Consider the following 13474-nt stretch of genomic DNA (forward strand, 5'->3'; position numbering starts at 1 on the left):
CATTCACCTGTTTCTGGGAATTCCTTTACCTCTGTGCTAGGTGCAGTCTCCTGTCGTTCTGGGATATCCATTCACCTGTTTCTGGGAATTCCTTTACCTCTGTGCTAGGTGCAGTCTCCTGTCGTTCTGGGATATCCATTCACCTGTTTCTGGGAATTCCTTTACCTCTGTGCTAGGTGCAGTCTCCTGTCGTTCTGGGATATCCATTCACCTGTTTCTGGGAATTCCTTTACCTCTGTGCTAGGTGCAGTCTCCTGTCGTTCTGGGATATCCATTCACCTGTTTCTGGGAATTCCTTTACCTCTGTGCTAGGTGCAGTCTCCTGTCGTTCTGGGATATCCATTCACCTGTTTCTGGGAATTCCTTTACCTCTGTACTAGGTGCAGTCTCCTGTCGTTCTGGGATATCCATTCACCTGTTTCTGGGAATTCCTTTACCTCTGTGCTAGGTGCAGTCTCCTGTCGTCCTGGGATATCCATTCACCTGTTTCTGGGAATTCCTTTACCTCTGTGCTAGGTGCAGTCTCCTGTCGTTCTGGGATATCCATTCACCTGTTTCTGGGAATTCCTTTACCTCTGTGCTAGGTGCAGTCTCCTGTCGTTCTGGGATATCCATTCACCTGGTTCCAGGAATTCCTTTACCTGTGTGCTATGTGCAGTCTCCTGCATCCCGCATGCTGTCTCCCATTTCCTGTGGCCTTCTCTCCTAGTTAATGCTCTTTGTTTTTGCTTAGAGTTTCTTCTCCCTTAGCTTTCAGAGAAAAGGTACTGAGGAGGTCTTTTGAGATCTATAAGACTGAAAGTCTTTATCACCCTTACATGTAATTTATAGTTAGGCTAGTGAGAATTCTGGATTGGAAATCGTTTACTTCAGAATTTAGAAGCCATAGTCTGTTCTTTTTAATTCCAAATGTTACTATAGAGAATTTTGAAGCCTTGGCTGGGTGCGGTGGCTCATGCCTGTAATCCCAGCACTTTGGGAGGCTGAGGTGGGCGGATCACGAGGTCAGGAGATCGAGACCATCCTGGCTAACACGGTGAAACCCCATCTCTACTAAAAATACAAAAAAATTAGCCAGGCGTGGCGGTGGGCACCTGTAGTCCCAGCTACTCGGGACGCTGAGGCAGGAGAATGGTGTGAACCCCGGAGGCGGAGCTTGCAGTGAGCAGAGATCACGCCACTGCACTCCATCCTGGGCGACAGAGCGAGACTCCGTCTCAAAAGAAAAAAAAAAAAAAAAAAGGAAATTCCGAAGCCCTTAAAATTCCTGGTTTTTCTCTTCCTGGAAGTTTTTAGAATCTTTCTTTGTTCTCGTATTCTAAAATGTTTAGATGAAGCATCCAGGTGTGGATCTGTTTTAGCCATTGTACTGGGCTGTCTTGGGGATTCTTTCCATCTATAAACTCATGCTTTCTAAATTACTGCAGAGACATTCCCTGTACTTTGTATGCTCTGTACATTTGGAACTCCTATGAGGTTTTTTTTTTTTTCCTATGTAATCTCTCTTTGCTGTCTTTTCCTGTATTTATTTTAGTCTCTCTTTTCTGTTGGGCAGCTTTTCTTGGTGTCTGGTAATCTTGATTATGTGCTCTATTTAAGACTGGGAAACTCAAAGCAGATTGACATCCCTGAGCATATGAGTGCAACTTGTCAATTGCTGTCCAAGGGGACCAGTGGGGGTTATTTTGTAGGCTTGTCTTCTGGGGCTTATCAGATTCCCTGGAGAATGGTCTTCTGATCTCTTTCCTGGAGGTGAAAACCCAACTGCCAAATGTTATGTAGCCAAGTAGGAGACGACAGCTGAGGTCTCAGAATTTAGTTTGCACAATTTCACTTAATCTAACTTCAAAGGTTTTAGTAGAATACTCTTGCCCACAAATGTTCCCGTCTCTGCCAGTTCAGAATCCTAATTTATCCTCTCCAGAGACTAAACATCCAGGATTTTGCAAGGGCTGGGAGGAAGAGTGGCTTAATTACATAGAAATTGGTGGCTGTCAGGCAGGATCTGGGCATGTAACTGCATTTTAGAGACTAAGCAATCCTTCTTCATCCTCACATCCAGGGATACCTGGTGCTAAATTTCTTCAGCCTTGGGCAGTTCAGTGGATAGATTGGGGTAGTTTTCAGCTTTCCCCACTCACCACTTAGAATTCAGGGTTCCCAAGCCTAATACACTTGCCACTCATCCATCTGCTTTCTCGTTTTCAGTCGTGTGTGTATGTGTGTGTGTGTGTGTGTGTGTAATCCCATTTTTGTCATTTTAATGGAATTTCAGGAGGGAATAAAAGACATATCTGTGCACACAACTATTTCCTTAGGAGTCTTAACTCTGACCCAACCCTGCCCGCAATTGCTACATATATTTTTATTTTATTTTTTATTTTTATTTATTTATTTATTTTTGAGACAGAGTCTCACTCTGTCACCCAGGCTGGAGTGCAGTGTGGCACGATCTCAGCTCACTGCAACCTCTGCCTCCTGGGTTCAAGTGATTCTCCTGCCTCAAGCCTCCCAAGTAGCTGGGATTACAGGCGCTTGCCACCGTGCCCAGCTAATTTTTATATTTTTCGCATGTTGGTTGGCCAAACTGGTCTCGAACTCCTGACCTCAGGTGATCCGTCCACCTTGGCCTCCCAAAGGGCTGGGATTACAAGGCATGAGCCACCACGCCTGGCCCCATTATCATTTGTTTCAAGAAATTTTTCAATTTTCTTCTTAATTTTTTCATTAACCCACTGGACATTCAGGAGCATATTGTTTAATTTTCATATGTTTGTGTAGTTTCCAAAATTCCTCTTGTTATTGATTTACAGTTTTATTCTACTCTGGTCATAGAAGATGCTTGATTTTATTTCAATTTCTTGAATGTTTTAAGACTTGTTTTGTGAACCTAACATATGGAATATCCTATAGAATGATCCATATGCTGAGGAGAAGAATGTGTATTCTGCAGCCATTAGATGAAATGTTCGGTAAATATCCATTAGGTCCGTTTGGTCTTTAGTGCAGATTAAATCCAGTGTTTCTTTGGTGATTTTCTGTCTGGAAGATCTGTCTGTTCAGTGCTGAAAGTAGGGTGTTGAAGTCTCCAGACGTTATTGTCTTGAGATCTCTCTCTCTCTTTAGCTCTAATATTTGCTTTATATATCTCAGCGCTCCAGTGATGGGTACGTATATACTTACAATCATTATATCCTCTTGCTGCATTGACTCCATTATCATTACATAATGACCTTCTTTGTCTCTCCTTACAGTTTTTGTTTTGACATCTATTTTGTCTAAGTATAGCTACTCCTATTTTTTTTGTTTTGTTTTGTTTTCATTGGCATGGAATGTCTTTTTCCATCCCTTTATTTTCAGTCTGTATATATTTTTATTGGTGAAGTATGTTTCTTGTAGGCAACAGATAAGTGGTCCTCTGTGTGTTTTTATTGTAGAGTTTAGCCCATAGTCCATTTACATTCAATGTTGTTATTGACAAGTGGGGACTGCCTTCTGCCGTTTTGTTATTTGTTTTCTAATTGTTTTGTGATCTCATTCTTCTTTAATTCCTTCTGTCTTTCTTTTAGTGAAGATGATTTTCTTTGGTGGTATGTTAATTTCTTCTTAGTTTTTGTGTCTCCATTTGTATTGTTTTTGGTAAGAGGTTACCATGATGAGGCTTGCAAATACTTTCTTATAGCCCATTATTTTAAACTAATGACAACTTAATACTGATGGCATGAACAAACACACACGCAAAAGAAAACTAATAAAAACTCTACACTTTAACATTATCTCCTGCTTTTTAACTTTTAGTTGTTTCTCTTTATGTCTTATTGTACTGTGTTTGTCTTAAAAAGTTGCTGTAGTTATTATTTTGGATTGGTTCATAATTTAGACTCTCCACTTAAGATAAGAGTAGTTTGCACAACACCATTACAGTGTTACAGTAGTCTCTGGTTTTCTGTGTGCTTACTATTACCAGTGAGTTTTGTACCATCAGATAATTTCTTCTTGCTCACTAACATCCTTTCATTTCAGACTGAAGAACTCACTTTACTATTTCTTGTAGGACAAGTCTGGTGTTGTTGAAATCCTTCAGCTTTTGTTTGTCTAAGGTTTTTATTTCTCTTCATACTTGAAGGATAGTTTCGCCGTATGTACTATCTAGGGTAAAGTTTTTTTGTTTTTTTGTTTTATTTTTTTTTCCCTTCAGCACTTGAAATATGTCATGCCACTCTCTTGTGACCTGTAACATTTCCAGATATATTGGAGGTCCATTGTATGTTATTTCTTTTCTCTTGCTGCTTTTAGGATCTTTTCTTTATCCTTGACCTTTAGGAGTTTGATTATGAAATATCTTAAATGTCTTCTTTGGGTTAAATCTGCTTGGTGTTCTCTAACCTTGTACTTGAATATTGATCTTTCTCTAGGTTTTGGAAGTTCTCTGAAATTATCCCTGTGAACAAACTTTCTACCACTATCGCTTTCTCTTAAATTTGCCCTTTCGAGGCTATTTTTTAGGTTTTATAGGCATGCTTCATTATTCTTTATTCTCTTTTTTCTTTTGTCTCCTTTCCCTGACTGTGTATTTTCAAATAGCTTGCCTTCAGGCTTACTAATTCTTTCTTTTACTTGGTCAGCTCTACTATTATGAGACTGATGTATTTGTCGGTATGCCAATTGAATTTTTTAACTCTAGAATTTGTTTCATTCTTCTTAATTATTTAAATCTCTCTGTTAAATTTATCTGATAAAATTCTGAATTCCTTCTCTTATTTTAAATTTCTTTGAGTTCCCCTAACACAGCAATTTTGAATTCTCTGTTTGAAAGTTCACATAACTCTGTTTCTCCAGGCTTGGTCTCTGATGCCTTATTTTAGTTCATTTGGGGGGGTCATTTTTTCCTGGATGATCTTGATGCTTGTAGATGTTCGTCAGTATCTGGACATTGAAGAGTTAGGTTTTTGTTTCAGTCTTTGCAGTCTGGGCTTGTTTGTGTGTGTCCTTGAGTAGGCTTTCCAGGCACTCCAAGGGAGTTGGACCTTAAGCCCAATAACACTTCATTTCTTGCAGACTTGTAGAGGTACTGCCTTGGTGGTCTTGGATAAGATCTGGAAGAATTCTCCAGATTACCAGGCAGAGACTCTTGTTCTTTTACCTTACTTTCTCCCAAACAAACAGAGTCTCTCTCTATATACTGAGCAGCCTGGAACTGGGGGTGTGGTGATATTAGCATCTCTGTGGCTACCACCACTGGAACTGCGCTGGATTAGTCCTGATGTCAACACAACACTGGGTTTCTCTCAAGCCCACTGCAGTTGCTACCTGCTTACCTATGTTCACTCAAGGCCCTAGGACTTCATAATCAGTAGGTGACAAAGCTAGCCAGGTTTCTGTCCTTCCCTTCAGAGCAGTAAGTTCCCCCAGACCCTGAACAGGTCCAGAGATGCTGTCTGTGAGCCAGGGATTAGAGTCAAAAACCTTAGAATTTTACCTCATGTTCTATTCTGATGCGACTAACCTGGCACTCAAACCACAATACTGGGTCCTTTCTGCTCTTCTCTCCCCTTTCCACAGGAAAAGGAGACTCTCCTTTTGGCCACCAATACCACGGTCCCATGGGAGTTCTACCAGGCTGCTGCCAGTATTCACTTAGAGCCCAAGGGCACTTCTATCATTCAGTGACGAATGCTGCCAGACCTGGGGCTCACCCTTCAGGACAATCAGTTCCCCTCTGGCCCAGAGATGGTCCAGAAATACTGTCCAAGAGCTTCGGCCTGGATTCAGGGAGCCCAAGAGCCTACTTGTTGCTCTGCCCACTGTGGCTGAGCTGACACCTAAGATGCAAGACAAAGTCCCCTTTACTTTCCCCTCTGCTTTTCTCAAACAGAAGGAGTCTTTTGCTGTAGCCACCACAGCTGCGAATGTGCTGGGTAATACCTAAAGTCAGCACATCCCAGAGCCCAAGGCCTGTGGTGTACTATTTGGATATTGCTGCTGGTTATTCAGGGCCTGAGGGCTCTTTAGTCAGCAAGTAATGAATCCTGCCAGGACTGGTTTCTTGCCTTCAAGGCAGTGGGTTCCCTTGGCCCACGTTTTGTCTAGAAATGTCATCCAGGAGCTAGGGCCTGGAATGGGGGTCTCACGACTCTGCCCAGTGCCCAGTGCCCTGTTCTATTGTGACTGAGCTGGTATCTAAGATGCAAGACAAAGTCTTATTTACTCTCCTTCTCAAGTAGAAGAAAGGAGTCACTTCTGTTGCTGCGAGCCGCACTGCCTGGGATTGAGGGAGAAATGGTGTAAGGCCTCCCTTAGCTGCCCTGGCTGGTGTCTCCCTGTGTCACATGCCACCATAGTCAACTGGCTCTAAGCCCAGCCTAACGCTAGGAGTTGCCTAGGAATTGCAGGCCTTGTGTCCAAGACTGCCTTTCAAATTTACCTAGGACCCCAGAGCACTGGCTTTACGGTGGCAAGGCTTGCCAAGAAACTCCACTTCTGACTACTGGTTTGGGCAGTTGATCTAAATGATCTCTCCATGCATGGGTGTTGGCTGAGCCCAGCACAGCTTTGCTCTCCACTGTGATAGAGCAGCACTGAATTCAATGTGAAGTCCCCCAGTTGCTGCTCTCTCCGTCCTCCAAGTGTGCAAGTTATCTCGCCATACCTTGCTAGCCTCATAGAATGAGTTGAGGAGGAGTTCCTACTTCTCATTTTTTTGGGGAACAATGTCTGTAAGAATGGTATCAGCTCTTCTTTATATATCTGGTAGAATTCGGCTGTCAATCCATCTGATCCATGGCTTTTATGGTGTGCAGGCTATTTATTTCTGATTCCATTTTACAGCTCATTATTGGTCTGTTCAGGGATTCAGTTTCTTCCTGGTTCAGTCTTGGGAGGATATATGTGGCCAGGAATTCATCCACTTCTAGATTTTTAGTTTGTGTGCATAGAAGTGTTCATAATAGTCTCTGATGGTTATTTCTCTGGGGTCAGTTGTAATATCCCCTTTGTCATTTCTCATTATGTTTATTTGGATCTTTTCTCTTTTCTTCATTAGTCTAGCTAGTGGTCCATATATCTTACTATTTTTTTCAAAAAACCGGCTCCTCACTTCGTTCGTCTTTTGAATGGTTTTTCATGTCTCAGTCTTCTTCAGCTCTGATTCTGATTATTTCTTGTGTTCTGCTAGCTTTGGGGTTGGTTTGCTCTTTCTTCTCTAGTTCTTTTAGTTGTGATGTTAGGTGCTAACTTGAGATCTTTCTAACTTTTCAATATGGGCATTTAGTGCTCCAAATTTTCCTGTTAACACTGCCTTAGCTGTGTCCCAGAGATTCTGGTATGTTATCATTGTTCTCATTAGTTTCAAAGAACTTGCTGATTTCTGCCTTAATTTCATTATTTGCCCAAAAGTTATTCAGGAGCAGGATGCTTAATTTCAATGTAAATGAATGGTTTTGTGCAATTTTCTTTGTACTGAATTCTGTTTTTATTGTGCTGTGGGCTGACAGTGTGGATGGTATATGTATTAGACCATTCTTACATTGCTGTAAAGAAATACCTGACACTGAGTAATTTATAAAGAAAAGAGGTTTAATTGGCTCACGGTTCCACAGGCTGTGCTGCAGGAAGCATAATGCTGGCATCTACTCAGCTTCTGGGAAGGCCTCAGGAAACTTTCAATTATGGCAGAAGGGGGAGCGAGGCATCTCACGTGGTGGGAGCAGGAGGAAGAGAGGGGCAAGATGCCACACACTTTTAAACAACCAGATCTCATGAGAACTCTGTCACAGGAACAGAACCAAAGGGATGGTGCTAAACCATTCATGAAGGATCTACCCCAATGATCCAGTCCCCAACATTAGGGATTACAGTTGAACATGAGATTTGGGTGGGGGCATAGATCCAAACCATATCAGTATAATTTTGATTTTTTTGAATTTGCTGAAATCTGTTTTGTATCTGATTGTGTGGTTGATTTTAGAGTATGTGCCATGTGGCAATGAGAAGAATGTATACTCTTGTTTTCTGGTGGGAAGTTCTGTAGATGTCTGTCAGATCCATTTGGTCCAGTGTTGAGTTCAGGTCTTGAATATCTTTGTTAATTTTTTGCCTGGATTATCTGTCTAATACTGTCAATGAGGTGTTGAAGTCTTCCATGTTACCCTATGGGAGTCTAAGTCTCTTTGAAGATCTCTAAGAACTTGCTTTATGAATCTGGATGCTTCTTTGTTTAGTGCATATATATTTAGGATAGCTAGGTTGCCTTGTTGAATTGAGTCCTTTACTATTTGTAATGCCCTTCTTTGTCTTTTTTTATCTTTGTTGGTTTAAAGTCTATTTTGTCTGAAATTAGAATTGCAGTCCCTGCTTTTGCTGTTTTTCGTTGCTTGGTAGCCTTTTTCCATCCCTTTATTTTGAGCCTATGTGTGTCACTGCATATGAGATGGGTCTCTTGAAGACCGCATGCCACTGGGCCTTGCATATTTATCCATCTTGCCACTGTTCCTTGTTGTGGCATTTAGCCCATTTACATGCAAGGTTAGTATTGATATGTTTTAATTTGATCCTGTCATCGTTTTGTTAGCTGTTACGCCAACTTGTTTGTGAGGTTGCTTTATAGTGTCACTGGTCTGTGTACTTAAGTGTGTTTTTGTAGTGGCTGGTAATAGTCTTTCCTTTCTACATTTAGTGCTTATTTCAGGGACTCTTGTAAGGCAGGTGGTAACAAATTTCCTAATCATGTGCTTTTCTGTAAAGGATCTTATTTCTCCTTTGTTTATGAAGCTTAGTTTTGCTGGATATGAAATTCTTGGTTGGAATTTCTTTTCTTTAAAAATGTTGAATATAAGCCACCAGTCTCTTCTAGCTTGTAGGGTTTCTGCTGAGAGGTTTACTGTTCATCTGATATGCTTCCCTTTGTAGGTGACCTGACTTTGTCTCTCTAGCTTCCTTTACCTTTTTTTTTTTTTTTTTCTTTTTCTCCCTGACCTGGGAGAGTCTGATCATTATGTGTCCTGGGGATGATCTTGTGAAATGTTTTGTGGTTCTTTGCATTTCCTGAATTTGAATGTTGACCTCTCTAGCTAGGTTGGGAAAGTTCTCATGGATGATGAGATATGTCTCCTCATCTCTTTCAGGGACACCAGTGAGTTGTAGATTCAGTCTCTTTACATAATCTCGTATTTCTTGGAGGTTTTATTTGCTCCTATTTACTTACTTATTTACTCTTGTCTGACTGTCTTATTTTATAAAACCAGTCTTCAAGCTCTGAGATTCTTTCCTTAGCTTGGTCCATTCTGCTGTTAATACTTGTGATTTCCTCATGAAATTCTTGTAGTGTGATTTTCAGCTCTGTCTGGTCGATTACATTCTTTTCTTGGCTATTTGGCTGTCAGCTCCTGTATTGTTTTATTTTTATTCTTAGCTTTCTTAGATTGGGTTTCAATATTCTCCTGAATCTCAATGATCTTCATTCCTGTCCATATTCTGAATTCTGTTTCTGTCATTTCAGCCATATCAACCTGGTTAAGAACCTTTGCTGGAAAATTAGTGTGGTCGTTTGGAAGAAAGAAGACACTGGCTTTTTGAGGTCTTAGAGTTCTTGCACTGTGTTTTTTTTTTTCCATCTTTGTGGGCTGATGTTCCTTCAGTCATTGAAGTTGCTATCCTTTGGATGATTGTCTTTTTTTTTTTTTTTTTTCCTTTTATCCTACTTAATGTCCTTGGGCATTTCATTGTGATATAAGGTGTATTCAGTCGACTCATTTTAGGAAGATTTTAGGGAGCCAAGGCTCAACTCAGCTCCTGGACTGTGTGCTCTAACTCTTGGGGACTGGTATCAGGGCAGGGCTTTGATCTCTGTTTCCTCAAGGTTAGGAACCTGCTGCTCTGGAGGGTCCAAGGTGCTCTAAGACTGCTGCTCGTAACTCTCTGATGGTTGGTGCCAGCCAAAGCACTTCGTAGGGAAGTGGCAGTAGGATCCGTCCTTGTTGACACATGTCAGCAGCAGTGGCAGTGCAGCAGGGTGCACACTCATCAGCTGCATCAGGGTGCTGTCAGTTGCCAGGGTGCCAGCCTTGATGCAGGCGTCTACAGCAGCTGTGGTAGCAGCACGGCTTGGGGATGTGGGAGCCCCCACTTGAGACTGTGTGTGCATTCATACTGGTAGTGGTATTAGCATGAGACTGGGCAATGGTGGACGCAAGACTATGTGTACCCTTTGTGCCCATTCATTCTGGTGTCAGTGGCTGCTCAGGGCTGGGGCTGGGTTCGCTGCTTTTGGTGGCTAGTTCTGTGTTGGCAGCCCCAGTACAGGGGCGGGGTGCTGGCAGGCCCAGGGCTGGCGGGCTCCATGCCTGCTGACTCTCTGAGGACAATAGCAGGGAGGGAGGATGGGGTGCACTCACGGCTGGCAGCAGTGGCACAGCAGGGTGCACGTGCACACATGTGCTGTTGGGGAAGGGAAGGCAGGTCCGCCTGTACACGCCCACAAAGCACTGTGGTGGGTGGCCAGTGGGTGAGTGCCTGCAGGCAAGGCAGCATGAAGGAGGCTGCAGTGGGGGAAGAATGCTGGTGCGTGTCCACTGGGGTCACTCTGCTGGAGCACTCTGCTAGTCAGGCACAGTCTGCCAGTGCAGGAGCTACCGTGTGGGCCCGTACCTGGGAGCTTCACTCCAAGCAGGTGTGGCTAGGCTTGGGCTCTGGGAGAAGCCAGCAGACCACAGGGTGGCCCAGACTGGCCCTGTCTCATGGGCAAGACCACCCTGCAGAGTTGAGGTCCTACAATTCCCCTAGGGATAAAGCCTCCTATGGGAGCAAGTCTAGCCTAAGGGGATGGGCATCCCTGGCCATGCTCCACTGTAGACACTCCCATACCAAACTCTCTGGGCTCTGCCTCAGCTGGAATTCTGCTTCTACCACTTCCCTAAGCAGCTTTCCCTGACAACTCAAATGTCCATGGTGGTCCAGGGGTCCCTTCCTACCAGGATTCCAGAGGCCTGTGGGGAGAGCAAATTTCGTTCCTTGCCTTTTCAACTTCCCCCTCTGCAGGAGTTGTTGGGGGCCAGGAACAAGTTGTGGTGCTTGGTAACCCCGAGCAGGGTCCCCAGCTTCCTCCCCCTTCAGCCCCAGCTCTGTGTTTTCCCTCCATCTGCTCTCAATGCCTTCCCTCTGAAGATCTGCTAGGAGTGTGCCAGTCTTCCTGATGTCCCGCTCCCTCAGTGGGAGATGTTCCTCCTGGCTGTATCTAGTTGGCCATCTTGGAGCACAAATTTCTAGTTTTGTTTTGTTTTGTTTTTTTAGTAAAAATGTATGGAATCTGTTATTATGTCTACTTTTGTACATATTATAAATTTTTAAGTGAAAAATTTTCTAACTCATAAATTTAAATGTATAAAGGAAATATACAGAAATAGTAGTTTCGGAATTACAAATGATTTTCCATTTCTCTGAAAGTCAAAAAAGTTACGCACTATTTTTTGAGAAAATGTTATATGACAGGTGCATGTTACCATAGAAATGAAAAATGGAAAGAACCAAATCACCTAAGATATAGGGGTAGTTTAGATAGAAATGGAGAGAGGGGAATGTGTCCCCAGAAGGAGAAAGGAGGAAATTGATGACAGTTCTCCTGTTCAGCAGTTTTACAAGGACCCATTTTAATAAGGTACACACATGTATATACAATATGCTCTGGTGAATTTGAGTAAGTATATGAGCTTGCTATGTGAAAGCTAAATAAAGCTTTTTTCTGTAGATGATGGGTCTTTAAGAATGATTGTTTTTCTCTTCCGTATTATAAACAACTTATACAGTCTTATCCACACAGAACATTCACGAATATTAATGATTTATCAAAATCCAGTGAATTTCACATGATAGTTGAAACCTAGCAATATCTTTTAAGTAGAAAATGTTCTTTATTACAACAGTTTTGCTCCAGATTAAATATTTCTTCAAAGCGGTTTGATTTGTATTCTCTGCAGTGCTATGAAGGGAAATCTTCCAAAGATATCCTGAAAAGAGTAGCTGCAAATGCATTGATGTCACTTCTGGCTGTCAGTAGAAGAGCACAGAAACATGCTTTGAAAGGTGAGCCACATGACACATCAGCTGTTTTGATGGCATTATCAATTTATATGTTTTGTTGCTTGTTCAAGTTAATTTTCTTTGGACTCAAAATGTAAAAAACATATAGTATAATCTCAGTGTCACTAAAAATAATTTTTTTCCATACAGAAGCAGTAAATATGCATTACTTTTCAAATAAAAAGATTAGACATAGTTTGTTTTTGTTTGTTTAATACGTGATGGTTCTTGCTCTAAAGAACCTATATGTAAATAGTAGGGAAGCTAAAAGGTAACACATTGAGTTTCATTATAATTAAATATTACTATCCAGAAGCACTCACTGTATACCTGAACAAAACCCACATAGTTTTGATGGTAAAAACAGCAACAGATGATTCCATATTTTCGTATCAATTTCCCTCTTGAGTGTTGTAATTTCTCATTTGGGAATCGGAGAATATAGATCTGAGAATGAAAAGAGACTAATGGCAACATCAAGTCCATTAATACCAATTGTGATTTGCTACTAAAACAAATGATGTATTCCTCAAGTTGTAAATTGGACTTGGGTAGTATCTTACTAAAAACTGAAAACAAGTGGCCTTCAGCATTTTAGTTCTCTCACTTTTCTCCCCTCTGATTCATTAATCTCTGACTGAAAATTCTAAAAGGAAGTGGGTCAGAAATAGAAAATGTTACCTTTTTGAGAATCTGATTGGTATATGTGGTTTTAACTTACTTGGAAATAGAATATCCTTTTGACTACTGCAGATTTTGTCTTTCAGCCAATCTTATAGACAATTGCATGGAGCAGATGAAACACATAAATGCACAGCTGAACCTAGATTCTCTGAGGCCTGGGAAAGCAGTATTGAAAAAAAAGGTAACATTCTGTGATAAATGAATGACTGTATAGAGAGACCATTCTCCAGTCCCCTTGTGCCTAGAAATGAGCACGAGCTTGAAATGAGTGTCTCATTTAGAAGAAAGATACAGATGGAGAAATTAATGAGACTTCTACATTAGCAGATTGTTGGCTTTTTTTGGTCTTAATTCTTACTTGAAGATTTTTAGACAACATGTCTCTTATGCGCTGTCGTTATTATAAACATTGGAAATATCCACATATACATGGTATTATGCCAGATAAATTTTTTATACTACAAAAAGAAAATCTGTATCTCAAAACAAGCATAGGTTAACTAGGAATGAGATCTACAACAACTATAATTTATTAAGAGTTTTCTATATGTCAGGCACTATTGAAACATTTCATATTTATTATCTCACGAACAAACACTCATTACAGCATAGTCACACAACTGGTAATTGATGCAGCTAATATTTGCCCCAAATCTGGGTGGTTGCAGAGCTGGTATTCCTCATCTCTGTTTATCTCCTTCTGTGCCTTCTGAATATC

The 13474-nt window shown here is 41.4% G+C and overlaps 1 protein-coding gene across 5 annotated transcripts in view; it reads left to right on the plus strand.

Moving 5' to 3' along the window:
• Window positions 1–13474, plus strand: part of RTTN (rotatin) — a 217094-nt gene that overhangs the window by 177821 nt on the left and 25799 nt on the right. For all 5 annotated transcript variants that reach the window (XM_032152076.2, XM_058438269.1, XM_058438270.1 and 2 more), the window contains 2 exons: window positions 11970–12075; window positions 12840–12937. In XM_032152076.2, the coding sequence (XP_032007967.1) occupies window positions 11970–12075; window positions 12840–12937 (204 nt within the window). The remainder of the gene's footprint in view (window positions 1–11969; window positions 12076–12839; window positions 12938–13474) is intronic.

This window comes from Hylobates moloch, unplaced genomic scaffold, assembly GCF_009828535.3.
Source record: "Hylobates moloch isolate HMO894 unplaced genomic scaffold, HMol_V3 SCAFFOLD_5, whole genome shotgun sequence".
In the NCBI taxonomy this organism is placed as follows: domain Eukaryota; kingdom Metazoa; phylum Chordata; class Mammalia; order Primates; family Hylobatidae; genus Hylobates; species Hylobates moloch.